At 35.9% G+C, this 17,329-nt stretch overlaps 1 protein-coding gene across 1 annotated transcript; it reads right to left on the reverse strand.

Annotated features, from left to right (window-relative positions):
• Window positions 1-10,735: 10,735 nt before the first annotated feature.
• LOC127526929 (trace amine-associated receptor 13c-like) lies at window positions 10,736-12,249 on the reverse strand. Its single transcript, XM_051924167.1, has one exon. It carries the CDS (start codon window positions 12,194-12,196, stop codon window positions 11,162-11,164), a length of 1,035 nt encoding a protein of 344 aa, XP_051780127.1. The 5' UTR covers window positions 12,197-12,249; the 3' UTR covers window positions 10,736-11,161.
• Between the last annotated feature and the right edge of the window lie 5,080 nt (window positions 12,250-17,329).

Raw genomic sequence — 17,329 nt, forward strand, 5'->3', positions numbered from 1 at the left:
AGTTTGGCCATTCTGTGCATCATTATATTGTTACAGGTTGATTACAATTAGATGCCTTAAACTAAAAAAATGATATGCTGTTATAGTCAGTGTATTTGATAAAGCTGCGTCAAGGATGTGATTCAAATAAATAAAGGGAAACCACACAGGAACAGTAGCACTGGTTTGACGCTAGTTGCCACCAGTTTGCAAAACTGAGCGAAAACGAGTGTACGCAATGGTTTGACCTGGTGTGAGAATGTGCGTGGCTTTACAGCAAGTTCAGTTTTTATTCATCGCGATGTGAGCGTGGAAACAGGCGTACGCAACATTTTTGTGCTTACACACAGTTTATACATGAGGCCCCTGATGATTGCATACTGAAGGCAGAAGCACTCTATAGATTGCACAACACTGATTAGGTGGTATCTGAACCCAAATCTATCATTAAATATTTGCAAGAGTCCCTAGAGTCTTCATGATCCAGTTCTCTACTACCTCCTAAAACACCTGAGGGAAAATTATAAAAAATCAAAGCAATCATTTGTTTTGTTATGTGGTTATTCATCATCAACTGTATGCCACCATGTATATGTCATTTTATGTCACTCTGGAAGTTATTTCATCATTTCTTTTGCTCAAGATATTAAAAACAATTGTTGTCACTGTAAATCCTAGTCAGGTGGCACTTTTGGGATTGTAGCACCCATTTACTCCTCCCACAAGACCTTGGGAGAATATAATAGTGTTTTTTGTAAATGATTTGCCTGTCTCTAAGGTATATACTATATGAAGATTTTGGACATTGTATATCTTTTTATCTTTTGCATTACCTTCCTTCTACAAAGCAAATGGTGTTAATTTTCATTGCATATTGCTTTAAACTACATGGTATTCTTAGGTTTATTCTTTCTGATTGGAGTCCTTATCTATTTCTTGATTCTGGAAGGGGTATTGTAACAAGGCTGGTATCAAAGTTAAACTGACCTCCAGTTATAGCTTGGAGTGTAATGGACTCCCAGGAATAATTAATCAGGATCTAGAAAAGTTTTTGCACTGTACTTTTAACTCTTTTCAGTCTTTCTGAAGCAGGGTGTTGCCTCTTGCAGAGTTTTCCAGAAATACCTTCTTTAATTTCACCTTAAATTTGTCTTGGTTTATGTCGAACATAAATAGTTTTAAGGCTCTAATACTTCATTGTGGAACCTTAGAGTCTGATATTCCTTCTCTGTCAGAATTCATAAGGTCCTTGCATTCTAATTCTAATAAATACTAGAAAAAATACTAGAAAAAGTAGTCGCTAGTCAGCTTCAGACACACCTTACGCATTACAATTTATTTGAGAAATTCCAGTCTGGTTTTCGCACTGGTCATAGTACAGAAACGGCACTAACACGGGTTGTAAATGACATTCTGATATCCTCTGATGAAGGAAACTCCACTGTAATTATGTTGTTGGACTTAAGTGCAGCATTTGACACCATCGACCATTCTATTTTACTGCATAGGCTAGAAAATGATGTTGGGCTTACAGGCACCGTGCTCGCTTGGTTTAGTTCTTACTTATCAAATCGATTCCAATATGTACAGAAATGTGCTGACAGTACTCCATCATTATACACAGAAGTTCAATATGGTGTCCCGCAGGGCTCAGTACTGGGACCTTTACTGTTTTCACTTTACATGCTTCCACTGGGATCTCTCATTAGGAAACATAATGTTAATTTTCACTCGTATGCAGATGACACCCAGTTATAACTTTCATTTAAATCAGATGAAGTTTCTCCAATGCTGTCTTTAATTAGTTGTGTTAGTGAATTAAAGGAGTGGATGAATAAGAACTACTTGTCTTTAAATACAGATAAAACAGAGATGTTAATTGTTGGAGGGAATGATGCTGATCACAACAATATTTTGTCATCATTTAACTCAGTTGGAATCCCAGTCAATTATACTGAATCAGCCCGCAATCTAGGAGTTATCTTTGACTCTAGCATGTCATTTAAAGCGCATATTACAAAGTTGTCCAAAACATGTTTCTTCCATCTTAAAAATGTTAGGAAATTAAGGCACTTTTTAAATAAACAGGATTCTGAGAAACTAATTCATGCATTTATCTCTAGTAGGATTGACTACTGCAATGCGGTGTTCACTGGATGTTCAAACTGTTCTTTATACAGCCTCCAGTTAATCCAAAATGCGGCTGCGAGAATTATTACAAGAACAAGAAAATACGAACACATAACTCCAGTTCTTAAATCCTTACACTGGCTCTAGGTTAAGTTTAGGGCAGATTTCAAAATCCTTCTTTTAACATATAAAGCATTAAATGGTCGAGGTCCGGCTTACTTGTCTGAACTTATCATGACTTACAAACCTGAACGCACATTAAGATCTCAAGATGCCGGTCTGCTTATGATTCCAAGGATTAATAAAATAACAGTGGGAGGTCGAGCTTTTAGTTACAGGGCCCCTAAACTGTGGAATGGTCTGCCTGCTACTATAAGAGATGCCCCTTCGGTCTCAGCTTTTAAATCCCGACTGAAGACTCACTACTTCAGTTTAGCATATCCTGACTAGAGCTGCTGATTAACTGTACAGACTGCATCTCTGTTGTTAGTCATTAGCATTTAAACATAAGTAACATGACAGTTATAATTGTATACTAACCCTCACTTATTCTGTTTTTCTTCTCGGTACTCAAATGTGGCACTTGGTGCCATGGCCCACCTGCCAAGTTGTTTTGCCTGCCTAAGGAAAAGTCATCCCAGATGGAGGATCGCAGGAATCGTGGGAAAGAAGGGTCCTTTCATCGGATTGGCTGGCCCAGCACTGTTTCAGCTGTGGAATGGCCAAATGGGGGAGGCAGCTTGAAGGATGAGGTCTCCAGGACTCTACACAAATCCAAATCTTATCATGGGATGTATCATCTACTGTTAAATTCTGCTCTGTACTTCTAAAATTTATATTTTTTATTTCTTACTATATTGAGGAATTGTTCTGTTCTGTGAACTGCATTGTATTGTATTGACCCCCTTCTTTTGACACCCACTGCACGCCCAACCTACCTGGAAAGGGGTCTCTCTTTGAACTGCCTTTCCCAAGGTTTCTTCCATTTTTTCCCTACAAGCCCATTGCGGCACTTCCTATGTGATTTTGGGCTATACAAAAATAAACTATTGTATTGTATTGTAATTGGCCAGCGGCACAGGAGAACTTGTCAAAAGTAGGGGCTTTTGTGAAACAATATGCAAATAAATGAAGAGAGCTTAGGATTTTTATATGAACATGTTAAGTCTGATCATTTTTTATGTTTAGAATTATGTTTTGTAGTTTGATTTTTACTTCAATTTGAATTAAAAAGTTTTATTAATGTCTTGTTCTTGTTGTTTATGTGACACTGCGAGTAGTGTTACATGACCTGTTAGATTACACTATTGATGTTAGAGGAAATAATATTATAAATATTGGGGTGTTTGTATCTTTCACTGTCCCTTGCTGGTTATACCTAAAGAATATCCATAGAACTGTAGTACTAGTTACATTTTATTTCAATTAGGCCCTAATGATAGGTTTGTGAACTCCTTTTTTGCTTCTTCACTCTAGTGTTTGTCTTGCCCTTGGTTTTAGGCCTCATAATCATTTTGTCTGCTAATTACTGTCCTCATTTTAATCATTTCTGATGTGTTTTACATCTGCTGGTTATTTTTCTCATACAATAATCAGACACAGCTCATCTCATTATACTTAGGAAATTAATGGGAAATTTGTCTTACTGCTCTGTTACCAATGCAGAGCATATTCCACACATCTACACTTCTCTTTTCACAGTAAGCAAATTAGTAGTTATCTTGAAAAGACATTGTCTATGTCATTAAAATGTTTTTCACCAACTGTTCAAAGCATTTCATTGGAATAGAGGTTAGTGCCACTGGCCCATAGTCATTCAAACAGTTTGGACTGGAAACCTCAGAAACTTGGGTAATGATTGATTGTTTCCACAGCTTAGGTACAATACCACAGGTCAGAGACCAGTTAAAAAGCAAATGAAAAACTGGAGAGTGCTGCTTAAGCAGGACTTTAAGATATGCCATCTGGCCTCACTGCCCTGTTTGTTTTAAACTGCCTCAAGCCTTTCTCCGCTTCAGTTAAACTGACCTGTACCACAGCCGTATTCCTGGTGTGTTTATAAAGTATCTTTTTCTCACCACTCCACGCTGTTGTGCAGCATGGTCACAGAGTGCTTAAACAACTCGGCACATCCACACAAAACGAACAGGGTAAGCTTTCTTGAAGGATTTTACTGGACGTACCTCATTGTAAACTGAAATACTATATATAGAAAGGAAACATACAGATATTTACATGTGTACAACCAAAGTCAATAAATCAGAAATAATGATTTACAAAGCAGTACATAGCAGACAGTATATATTAAAGAATAAAGCTTTAAGATACTGTATATGACACTTACAAGGCAAGTGATTTCCAGGGATGGATCACGACAAGAGATGCACGTAGACTAAAGGTTTAGATTGTTGCGTACCACAACTCACTAGACCCTTAATGATATGTTTCGGACGTAACCCAAACAAGAGAGGGGCTGCCTATGTGAAACACAAGGGTTGCATTATATTTAAATGTTGTCTATGGGACCTACATGCTTCATGTGAGCTTTATGGGCATTTATAACACCACTTAAGAGTGTGGGATGTGACTAACAGATGCATTAATAAATGACAAGATGAGCATGATGTTTTTCCAATAGTAATGCTTTAATCTATTTAGTGATCCATTGCTTACTGTTTGGATACACCTTGACAGTTCTTTCCTTAATTATCACATATTTACTTACAGTGTAAATAGTCTCATTCATTGACTGTGAGGATATCAGCAAATCCCAGTCAGTACAGGAGAAGCATTCCTGCAGTTCTTCTGCACTGTCATTGCACCAGTTTGGTGTTTTTCGTATGGCTGGTTTTCTTGTTTCAGTTTCTGTTTATACTTTGATAGTTGATGAATAATGACGTGGTCAGACGCACCCAGGGCTGCTCTAAGATGTGATATGTAGGCCCCGTGGAGGTTTCCATAAAACTTGTCTATTGTTTTATCTCCTCTAATATAAATATTTACGTGCTGATGATAATGTGGTAATACTGATTCCAGATTACATAAATTATAATGACCCATCACAAGTTTGAAAATGCCAGGTGATCTGGTTTCCAGTTTCTGTACAGGTTCAAGAATTGTTTCAGCTGCAGATCCCACATCAACATGAGGTGGTATGTAAACTACTGTCACATATATTTGATTAAACTCTCATGATAGATAGTATGGACAAATTCCAATGGATTTGGCATGTGGATGCACTCTTTTACAAAGATATTCTTACACTACCTTTTGTTAATGTAAAGTCAGAACTCACTACCTGACTGCTTACCAGAGAGTTTCTGTCTTGCCGTACATAAACAAATACATCTCCTTCAACAACTTTATTTGAGTTGGTATTCTTAAACTATGTCTCAGTAAAGCACATCAGACAGCTTTTAATGGAACCTGTGGAGGTATCGCGCAGATGCTCTCAGCTTGTACAGTTTATTCCGCAAGGACTATGCGCTGCTCATGATAGTTGGCAAAGGAATTTTAAAACTTCTCCATCTAAGATGTACCCAAAGTCCACCCCACTTTCCTCACTTTCTGGGTTTCAAAGCTTTTATTTTACCTGGTATATTAGTGGTACACAGGGAGTAACTGGTAGCTGGTCTCATTGATAGCAGCACATCCCAGCTGTTAATAAACAATGCTGGCCACACACCTGGGATTTCCTGTGTGGGTACAGAGCATAAGTGTCCTGCTGGATTAGGCGGTAATGATCAAAAGTGAAAAACTTCTGCAGATGTTATAAAGCATTTCATAGAAATAATTATTTACAAAATAGTAAAAGAAAACAACAGAGGCGATTTTACACAATTTAAGAACAAAAAAAAACACACACACAAAACACGGAGAGATGCACTGAGAATTTAAGTACATATTACATAAAGTAAGTGATGAAATACAAATGAAATACAAGCATACAAATACACATTACTATTTAATACAACTGTAACTTGCAATCCAACAGCAGAAACCCGCAACCCATGTCAATACACATAGTTTAAGAAACCCTGATATAGAGCAAACAATATTAACATATTAAAATGCAGAAACTGCAGAAGGCTTTTAATATTTTGTTAGAGATTAATTGATCAGCTTATACCTTATATGAAAGGGATTGTGTTTGTCTAGAAAACATTGTGTGAAAAGAAACACACTTAGCCTAAGCTAATCTAAGTAATTCCATAATAATTTGGTAATCTGTTTAATTTATTTTGTGTAAATATTAATCAGTAAAAGTGAAGTCTAGTGTCAAACTATACTGCTGTGTTGAGTGCAAGTTTATCAGTCTATTTATGTTGTCTAAAATCTGACCACGAACTAGATATTGTAAAAACTATGCAAATTAGAACATCAGGTTGCACCAAAAGAATACATCTTTCTCAAGATGCTTAACCCTAGTGCTTTGAATCCCATTCTTTTCTATACCTTTGCAAATATAACTTTGAATGAAACCAATGCCAAACAAGAATCTTTCTTTAAGTATGTCATTATGTGTATTGCATAAGAAAGGGATATCTGGATTTAACACATATTCGTTATTTACTTGACACAAAACGAGCAGATTTGTCAGAAATGGAAAAGAAGTAAAAATGTAGCCTAGCTATTAGCTAAATCGTTTCAAGTATAAAATGATGAAAAGGCACTTTCCTCATACAAGTGCAGCTAATTTCTGTTTCAGAACCTACACTGTGGGCCATGTGCTGTGTCAAACTGCACAGCAATCAGTTGTTACATGAACTGTTGTCAGTGACATGAAAAAAGAAATGTCACTTATGTCAATTGAAAATATTGCTAGGGTCTTTTTGAAATAAAGTCGTCAAAGTGGTCTGAAGGGTCACTTGATAACGCAACTAAGTTACCATGTTGGCAACTCTGTTGCGCTCATTTCACCAAGGGTACCCCCAGTCCCCCCTATCTTCATAATATTATCAGTAGGTTATCAAGGAACTTTAAGTGGTAAAACTGTGTCCTTAGGCCAATATTAAGATAAGTGTTGTAATACTGTGAGACAACAGAATCGATATCCAATGTGTTTTTTTCTACAATTTCTTTACATGCCACTTTTATTGATGCAGTTATTTCAATTTTGTGTGCACCAATGAAATCATCTGGAGCAGTGCACTGGCTGATGGGAATTGAAGATAAGATGGGGGGGGGGGGTAATATATATTTAATATATTTTTACTGGATCAATTACACAAAACTGACTACACTCACAGCCATAGCACCTGGCAAGCCATTGATAAAACGTGTCTTCTTTGAGCTTCATTGAAGCAGAAGGTCTTTATTTGCGAAGAAACATTATTGACAAAAACAACAAATAAAAAAACTTGTCAGGTAATTATCTTTTTTCTGCAATGTCACCAAATATTTTTTAAATCAGTCAAAGCAATTTTTAGATTATAGGGTATTTAATTTTTCTATTGTGAGTTTTTTCTACCCTAAAATATTAATTTATTGAAATATATACATTCAAAGTTTTTGTTGAAAGTCATTGCAAAACACAATTTTACAACTTTGCATTTTATATATATATATCCATCCATCCATTATCCAACCCGCTATATCCTAACACAGGGTCACGGGGGTCTGCTGGAGCCAATCCCAGCCAACACAGGGCACGAATCAATCCCGGGCAGGGTGCCAACCCACCGCAGATCACACACCAAGCACACACTAGGGACAATTTAGAATCGCCAATCCACCTAACCTGCATGTCTTTGGACTGTGGGAGGAAACCGGAGCGCCCGGAGGAAACCCACACAGACACGGGGAGAACATGCAAACTCCACGCAGGGAGGACCCGGGAAGCAAACCCAGGTCCCCAGGTCTCCCAACTGCGAGGCAGCAGCGCTACCCACAGCGCCACCGTGCTGCCCATATATATATATATATATATATATATATATATATATATATATATATATATATATATATATATATATATATATTGTAATGGATGGCATACAGAGACTGGCATCCCGGCTGGGACTGAACAGGAGGCCAGTATAACAGAAAGGCTGGTGAAGACAATTTATTCGGGACGTTATCTTCCCCAATACTCTAGGTGGCAGCCTCCCTCATTTAGGATTTCCATGCAGACACCCGCAGGGCATGCTGGATCCTGTAAGCCTGTGAGGCAGCCCTGCTGGGTTCCATGGTGGCTGCCAAAAGGAGCTGTAGGGAATAACAATTCTTACTTTGTGGGACTTGCAATACTTGAAGTACTCACATGTGCAAGATAAAGAGACTGCTCAACCTCATCCAGGCGAGTTGAAGTTGGGTGGAAGGAGGACAAAGCTCACCTGGGAGGTGTGGAGAAAAAGAGAAGAAAAAAATGTGTTGTGGTTCATTTATGCTTTGTTTAAGCCTTTGTAAAAGGTATTTATAAAAATAAACCTATTATTCATACTGGGACTTGTGTCTGTGAGGTTGTGTCTGGGGTGTGTGGTGTTGCAATGACCCCGGTGGTCACAATATACATATGACCTTTGGTGGTTGCATTTTAAGGCAACATAATACCATGATAAATCTTCATTTTGTGCAATTTTTAAGACATTATTTGGCTAACATTTATCATCAATGGTCCTTGTCACCACTCTAATTTTCCATGGCTCCTTCCATTGGGGCTCCCATAATTTTTTTCTCTGTTGCATCGACTGCCTGCATATTTATGTCACTGGTTCTTCCTGACACTCACTCTGGACCTGAGGCCATACCAACTGCATTCACTTTCCCCAACTTCGTGAGCCAATGCAATCCAGGCTTCAAAGGCTGAAAAGCTTGATAATGACTCTGACTCCCCCTCTCAGTCACACACTCGCTGACATAAACATACACACAGAATTTCAGCTGCTCAACAATTAAGGGGTCTCCTTTGTCATATTTTTCATTTTGTAATGTGACAAATGTTTTTAATGTAACAGGTCTAATACCCAGACTCTTTTATTATGGAGCCATGCTGTTGTAATATGTGCAAAATGCGTTTTAGCATTGTCTTGCTGATGGCAGCATATATTGCTCCAACACCTGTATGCACTGTTCAGCATTGACAGTGCCTTCCCAGATGTGTAAGCTACCCATGCCATATGCACAAATGCACCCCCATGCCATCACAGATGCTGGCTTTTGAACTTTGCACTGATAACAAGTTGGGTTATTACTCTCCTTTTTAGCCTGAAGAATGCAATGACCATGAGTTCCAAAATGAATTCAAAATTTTGATTATACAAACGACAGGACAGTTTTCCAGAGAATTTTGCAGTGTTTCTGGATCATGTTTATATATGGGTTCTTCTTTGCATGGTACAGTTTTAACTTAAATTTGTTAATGCAGCGACAAACTGTTTTCTCATACAATTGTTTTCAGAAGTGTTTCTGAGCTCTTGCAATGATTTCCACAACAGAATCATGTCTGTTTTTAATGTAGTGTGCCACCTGAGGACCCAAAGATCATAGCCATCCAGTCCTTTGTGTATAGATTTATCACGGATTCTCTGAATCTTTTAATTATATTTTGTATTGTAAATGAAGAAATCCCCAAATTCTTTACAATTTTATGTTAATGAATGTTATTCTTAAGTTGTTTCCCTATTTGCATGCTCAGTCTTTTGCAGAGTGGGGAACACCTCCCTATTTTTACTTTGGAGAGACTCTGTGTTTCTGTGATGCTCTTTTTATACCCAGTTATGTTACTGACCTGCTGACAATTAACCTAATTACTTGTTAGCACCAGGTGTTTTTTTTTTTACCATTACACACCTTTGCAGTCTTTTGTTGCTCCTGTCCTAACTTTTTGGAAATATGTTGCTGCCATCAAATTCAAAATGAGCATATATTTTTCATAAAACAATAATATTTTTCAATTTCGACATTTGATATGTTGTCAATTAAACATTGGTTTAAATGATTTGCAAATCATTGCATTCTGTTTTATTTATAGTTCACATAGTGTCTCAACTTTTATGAAAATAGGCTTGCAATTAATAATTTTTGCAATGGTGTAAGTTGTGACTTTGCTACAAAATATGATGTCTCCAAATATCTGAAATTTGTTACAAATGCCCCTCTGAAGCACATCAAATGTCTCTGGCATGCCAAGATGTAGTCGTGTCCGAAGCCAGTACATTGTCATGATTTTTGTTTAAACTTGAGAAATTAGGCCATGTAAACTGGATGGCAAAGGTTACCTGGGAAAAACACTTGCAAACATACTCTTCAGTTGCTATTGTAGACAAACAATGACATGCAGGGCATAATACCATCGGGTATAATGAGTAGTACCCAGCAAGTGGGCACTCTAGGGGAACAGCAGTGAGCACTGGGCAGGAATTTGGCATTAAGAGAATGACAGTTTTGTAGCACACAAGCAGACTTAGTTATATTACAATATACCTAAACTGTATAAAGTGTTTTCAAATTCTATCAGGAAAATAAATTCCTAAGAGGTAAAATTGATGTTATAATGTACAAATTTATATTTTAAGAGTCTATTTTGCCAAATGACAATTTCATTTTTATTTGTAATAGTACATACATTAACAGTAAATATAGCAGTAAAGCAGTATTCATGTAATGCACATGAGTCACTCTGAGGCAGCAAGAACCACAAATAAAGCTACAAAGCTCTTTTTTAACACACAAACCTTTTTTCCTTTTTTTAATTAATAAGACATAGTCACCCTCACATATGGAGACAGTGATTGTCACTGAACTGACAGTTTGGGGTTTAAAGTCCAGTGCTTTAACTATTAAAAGCATTATAGTGTATTAATTTAAAGATTTTCACACAAAGGATTTCACCTTTGCACATTCCATCAATATCTATGCATAATACAAACATACACATATTTATAAATCCAGAAAATGTATAAGTTATTTGAAAGAAAATCTATCATTTTATATTTCCTGTTTGTATTTGCATTCTCCTTATAAAGCTGGGATATGCTTGCATCCAATTACACTCCATCTCTTAAAATTGTCTTTGAATCTTTCTTAAATCTCAGAAATATGATAAAAGATCCTAATGGGTTACAGAAAATAAGTTCATTATTGACGATTGATGACTACATATTTTTAATGTCATTATAAGTTTAACTGAGGTTTGAAACCAAGGATAAAACAAAGCATATATAATTGGATTCATGCCAGAGTTTAAATAAGCTAGCCATGTCAAAATATTAAACATTATATTAGGTACAACTACGCCAGTGTAAGCATCAATAATTAAACATAAATAGTAGGGTGTCCAGCAGAAAAGAAATACTGATATTGCGATTCCTAATGTTTTTGCAGCTTTTCTTTCTGATTTTTTTGATGTTTTGTTTTGTTGTGTTTCTTTTGCACGTATTTGTTGATTTGCCATCCTGATTACCATTAAATGCCTCCTTGCAACAACAAAAATTTTTGAGTACATACTTATCATAACAGTATAAGGAATAAGAAAAGTTATAAAAAGGTCCACCAGCCCCCAAGGTTCAGCATAGAATCCTTCACACTGTCCTACACAAATGCCATCATTACTTGAAGTAACATAATATCCTTTATAAAATACCAGTGCCCATGTGTATAGCATAGATAATAGCCAACTAATAGTTACACTTAACTGTGCAATAGGAACTGTAATCCTAGCAGCATAAACAAAAGGCTCACACACAGCAATATAGCGATCAATAGCGATAAATACCAAATTACTCATAGAGACTGAGGTAAGCACTAACTCAATTACAGAATTCAAATAACAAAATTTGTCTCCAAAATACCAGCAACTGTCAATGATTTTTATTATCTTGAAGGGCATCAAAGAAATACTAATTAAAAAATCTGCTACAGCAAGTGAAAGTACAAGAAGGTTACTTGGTGAGTGAAGTTGCCTAAAATGAGAGACAGAAATGATAACAAGCAAGTTTCCAAAGACTGAAAGCATCACAGAAGCTGCTGAGAAGGCATATAACACTGCATACACAGTTGGCGATCGCATTTCTCTGAGACAGGATCTGTTGTCCAGTGGAAAGCAATACTGTACAGGCTGCTGAAACTTGAAGTAATCGTTATCCATTCATTGTCAGTCGATCATAGTACATCATTAACATAACCAAGAAGTGAGAAAAACCTTTCTTTAGAGCACACAGAGGCAACTGATATTTAAAGAAGCATCAGAACAAACTTCTACAATTCCCATAGGATATGTTGTTGAAGGTGGAGAAATGAAATATTTAAGTGGAAGAATGATGTAATATAATTGTTTAGTTAAGTAAGACAATGATTTCTAGGTTCAGGCCTGTATTACCACTGTGGTTGTTTCCTGAAACAGTCACTTAAAGGCAGGTTTAACCCTTTAACTAAATGTACTGCTTATTTATGAGACAGTATCAATTGCTGGTTTATTCTCCACCAATGATTTACTGGCAGAACTGAAGAAGATGATGCTGCCAATGCTGCCAATATGAGAAATAATGATTCTAAACCTAAACCTTTACAATGCTGTTAATGTTTAAATACTGGGTAGCACAGTGGTGCACTGGTTAAAACATTGCATCACTGAAGTCTGCATTTTCACATAAAATGACATTGATAAAAGAATGAAAATGAAATGCTCTGAAAAAGATTATAAAAAGCCAATGGGGCCTAAAACAAGAATTCTTTACATCCAGGTAAATGCATTATACTTAAATGTTCTTTAGCATTTATTCTAAAAGAATCTTAGCTCATACAATTATGTGTTACAAAGTTCTGAAACAATAAACTTGTGCTGCCAATTCAATAAATTGTTGAAAATTATCAAAAGAGAAATGTATGATGATTCATACAGAAAATATCAGGGACAAAACTGCAAGTGAAGAATGGCATGAGCATTAAGAATCTGATAGTAGTAAATACAAATGTTCTAATGTCAAAAACTGATTGATGGATCCGTTCTAGGTATATAGTCATATATTACGTTTATTAAAATGAAGATGATTGGCAGTTCAGTGTGCTTTATGTAATGCCTCCTTTTGGTTTGTGGTCTGGTACCATGTGCTACCTTCTACACTTCCTTTATGTTTCTTCGTGTCTCATGGTCAATTAAAAAATGGTTTTGAACACTTTGAAACTGTAAAACCTGTATAGGAAAAATGCTGACTGTGCTGGAGTGATATTTTGTATATAAGTTGAGAAATATTTTGTGTGCCTTTATGTGTAAGTCTGGCCAAACAAATGTAATATTAGTATTTCAGAAAGAATGTTTTAATTCATTTATGAGACTTAGAGCCTATGAAACAATGTTGTGGAAAAAAACTTTCCTCTATTTTCAAATGAATTATTCTCGGAGATCAGATGAAAATACAAAGCGCCTATTTATTTGCACATATATATGCACAAATGTCTCAGTCCATGGATTGAGTGAGTTTCCTATTACCATTACCTTATCTAACACATCATGTCATCTGACTCGTAATATGCAGAATTCTATAATCTTAGACAATTGACTGCAGGCGCCAGTAACTTTGTATAAATGTTGATTTTTCCATTTTTCTAAACATCACTTTGTTAATAGGAGTGTCCTACACCATTTCCCATTGATTTTATCACTGTTTCATAATAGGGGTGTTTTGGGCTTTCTCAGTCCTTTGTTCTCGCCTTTTGAGGGTTGTTCATCACACATCTACTCCCTTTTAACATGAGCAAGTATCTTGGTGGTTCCTCTAGATGAGGCAAAAGTCTAACGTGCCCAAGCTTTAAGCATCATTTAGTTATCTTTAAGCCTCATTTAGTTAACCCTTTAGTTACCTTGAGTCCCTTTCCTTATGCTTTTAATAATCCTTTGCAACAACTTAATTTAAATATATGTTTGTATTAAATTGTAAAAATGATCAAGTATTGATTAAAAATATTTGATTAAAATTCTATAACATCCTCCAGAAAGCCATAAAACTACCTACAGTAGTTGCTAAGCTTCAGCTAAAAAAATGCTGTCCACTACTTGAGGGCAGGTGTGATAAGGGAGTCGTTGGTCTGAAGTATGGCTATTCCAGATTGGTTTTGAATCAGAGGCTATTTTGTACCACAACACTGTATTGGCCTCAGGATTTGGGCAGAGAATGTATAAACTTGGTTGCTTTACCCCTCCCCTCTATCTCACACCATGGCCATGAAGAGAACACCACAATGAAGAGTACAACTTGGTGGCCATGTTGAGACAGGCATGTGACCAGTCCTAAAGAAAGCTGACTAGAAATGATGACTTGACCAGAGATATTTGAGTAATTACAAGTCTGTGTTCCACCTGAAACTACACATTTAACAGTTATCAGGTTGTATGGTAGTTGCCAATATTTACATGTACTATTATTATTATTAATTTATTATTATTCCTTTATTATGTTTATTTTACTTATTATTATTACTATTATGACTTTATTTCACTATTAGTAAATGTAACTTAACTCCTGCTTTTCCTTAGACTCTCTGTAATTCCTGAGTTTATAGATATAGAAGTGAAGGTGAGGAGAAATTATAAAGTACAAAACCTTATAACCAGTGGTAAGTCTAGGGGATTTGATGCATACTTATAAAGTCTACACAATAAAGAGAACAGCAGGGGAAAGAAGAATCTTCCAAGACAAAACACTGACCAAAATGAAAACTTTAGAAAACTTTTTTGTTGTCAAAGTGGCTTGTAAGTAAAAGGTAGTAGTAATAGTAACACACACACACACACACACACACATATTATATAGTTCTATAAAATCCAAATCCTTTCCATACTGCGTTGCTAGGATATGGTAACTCTGTAGCAAATTCTTCCTCAAATGTGCACTGCATTAATAGTATAATAACTAATCTCAGTCCAAGTAAATAATCCAGACAATGTGGCATAAATGTAAATAACTTAATTACCATTTCAACTCTAGATGTGCAAAAAATAAAAATATAACAGCAGACTATAGATTAATATAAAAAAATCTGCACAAATCGGCATTAATACAAGTAACTTAAATACCATTTCAAAGAGCTGTAATTCTCCACTCGTTCAGTTCTGTTCTTCTGAGACCTTAGATATGGCCTTATTAAATGTTAGAGCATTATCCAACAAAACGTTTTCATCAACAATCTTATTAGTGATAGGAAAATCGACTTTCTTACATTAAGGGAAACATGGCTTAACTCTGATGGTGTGGCTGTTTAAATCGAATCTATACTTACGAATTACAGCTTTACTCATGTCAATCGCCAAGGTAAGAAAGGCGGTAGTTTATCAAATATTTATTTGAGTTGGTTAAAGTGTAAAGATGTTGTCTTTGGTACGTTCGCGTCTTTTGAGAATCTTGCTGTTGTTATTCAAGGAGTTTCTCAGTCTCTAGTATTGTCCGCATATAAACCTCCTAAATATAATAAGTCTTTCTTTGAGGAATTCCCAGACTTAATGTCATAATAATAACTAACTATAACAGTTTGCTAATAGTTGGCAACTTTAATTTTCATATCGATAATCAGTGTGACCTGAAAGCAAAAGAATTCATGAATCTCATGCACACTTTTGATCTGAGCCAGCATGTTAGTCAGCCAACACACAAAGGGGGGCAAACATTGGCTTTATGAATTACTAAAGGATTAAAAGTTGATGTGAGGCAGATCACGGATATCAGTTTAACAGACCATTTTCTCTTACTATTTCATGTAGAAATACTTATAGGTAAAATTAATGAGAAGCATATTGTTAAAAAACACTTCTTTGATTCATCAGCAGCTTCAAAGTTTACTAACATTTTAAGCAACCAGTCTATTTGTAGTGCTTACTACAATAGTGATAATAATGTAAATAGTAAGGTGGAAAATTTAAATTCTAAAGTGAGAGCTGCCGCTGACATAGTTGCTCCTGAAAAGACAGTTTAAAAAATCCTCCAGCACTGTTACACCAGAGTGTCTGATTTAAAGAAAACATGCTGGAGAGCTGAACGTAAATGAAGAAAAACTAAATTGATTGTCCTCTATGAAATATTGAAGACTAAAATAACAGAAAACAACAACATAGTCCATCTCTAAAATTATAAATAACAAGAGTTTTATTCTCTACTATTGATCGTTTCCTAAATCCAGGTCACTTAATGGAATGCTTCCAGAAAACATCCAGTGAAACATGTGAGACTTTTGCTATAGTTTTTAATCACAAAATTCATGATATTAGAAATAATATAGTATATCCCCCCAGTACTGATCCTATTAAATCCCAGCATTCCATTTTAAATGAAATAAATTCTTTCACCAGGATAGATTTACCCGATCTGTATATTATAATTTCTCAAATGAAACCCTTCACCTGCATCCTTGACCCAATACCAATAAGTTTTTTTTAAAGAAGTATCTGGCACGCTGATAGTGTTCTTGACATAGTAAATTCATTATTAGATATGGGGGTCTCTCACAGTGTCTTAAGACTGCTGTTGTTAAACCCCTGCTCAAGTAAAATAATTATGACTCCTCTGTTTTTGACAATTTTAGACCTACCGTGTTTCCCCGAAAATAAGACCTACTCCGAAAATAAGCCCTAGCATGATTTTCAGGCTGCTCTGTAATATAAGCCCTACCCGAAAAATAAGCTAGTCAAGATCGTCAGCTGAAACGTAAGGCACCTAAGGCCAGGTTTATACTTCACGCGATGCGACTCGTGTGCCCGAAACATCCATTAAATTCCGAGGACACCTTGCCACAATTTCTCTGAAAAGGATGTTTAATGATTACATCCATCATTGTAGCGTCACCAAATCCCCAAACCTTCATGTCTTTGGATGGAAAACTGAGCACACTGTGGAAATCCACAAGGAAAATATGCATTTACTACTGGTTATGTTTCATATCTCATCAGCATTCTGTACACACACATAGGTAAGGTACAAATTTGGTTAAGAAAGAATGTTACATTTATAGCAGCAAGAGAGAGTGGAGAGAGCACATTTGCCCTGCACCCTCCATGTGTTCTAAATTTGCCGTTGCAATTCCGCAATTTATTTACAAATGAATTCAATACAAATGAAAGTATAGAGTGATGTACAAAAAAAAAAGATATCGATTTTGACCTTAATTGAAATATTTAGTTGTTTTTAAAAGCTTGTAATGCTTATGCTTTAATCAATTTTAATACAGACTGTTCAACAAAAGGATAACAAGAAAAACAAAAGAATATTTTATTTAAGGTCAAAATCTAGTTTTT

Source organism: Erpetoichthys calabaricus, chromosome 3 (assembly GCF_900747795.2).
Source record: "Erpetoichthys calabaricus chromosome 3, fErpCal1.3, whole genome shotgun sequence".
NCBI lineage: Eukaryota > Metazoa > Chordata > Cladistia > Polypteriformes > Polypteridae > Erpetoichthys > Erpetoichthys calabaricus.

Coding starts and splice junctions, on each gene's coding strand:
- LOC127526929 (XM_051924167.1), bottom strand. CDS start 12,196: ATGGATAACGATTACTTCAAGTTTCAGCAGCCTGTACAGTATTGCTTT.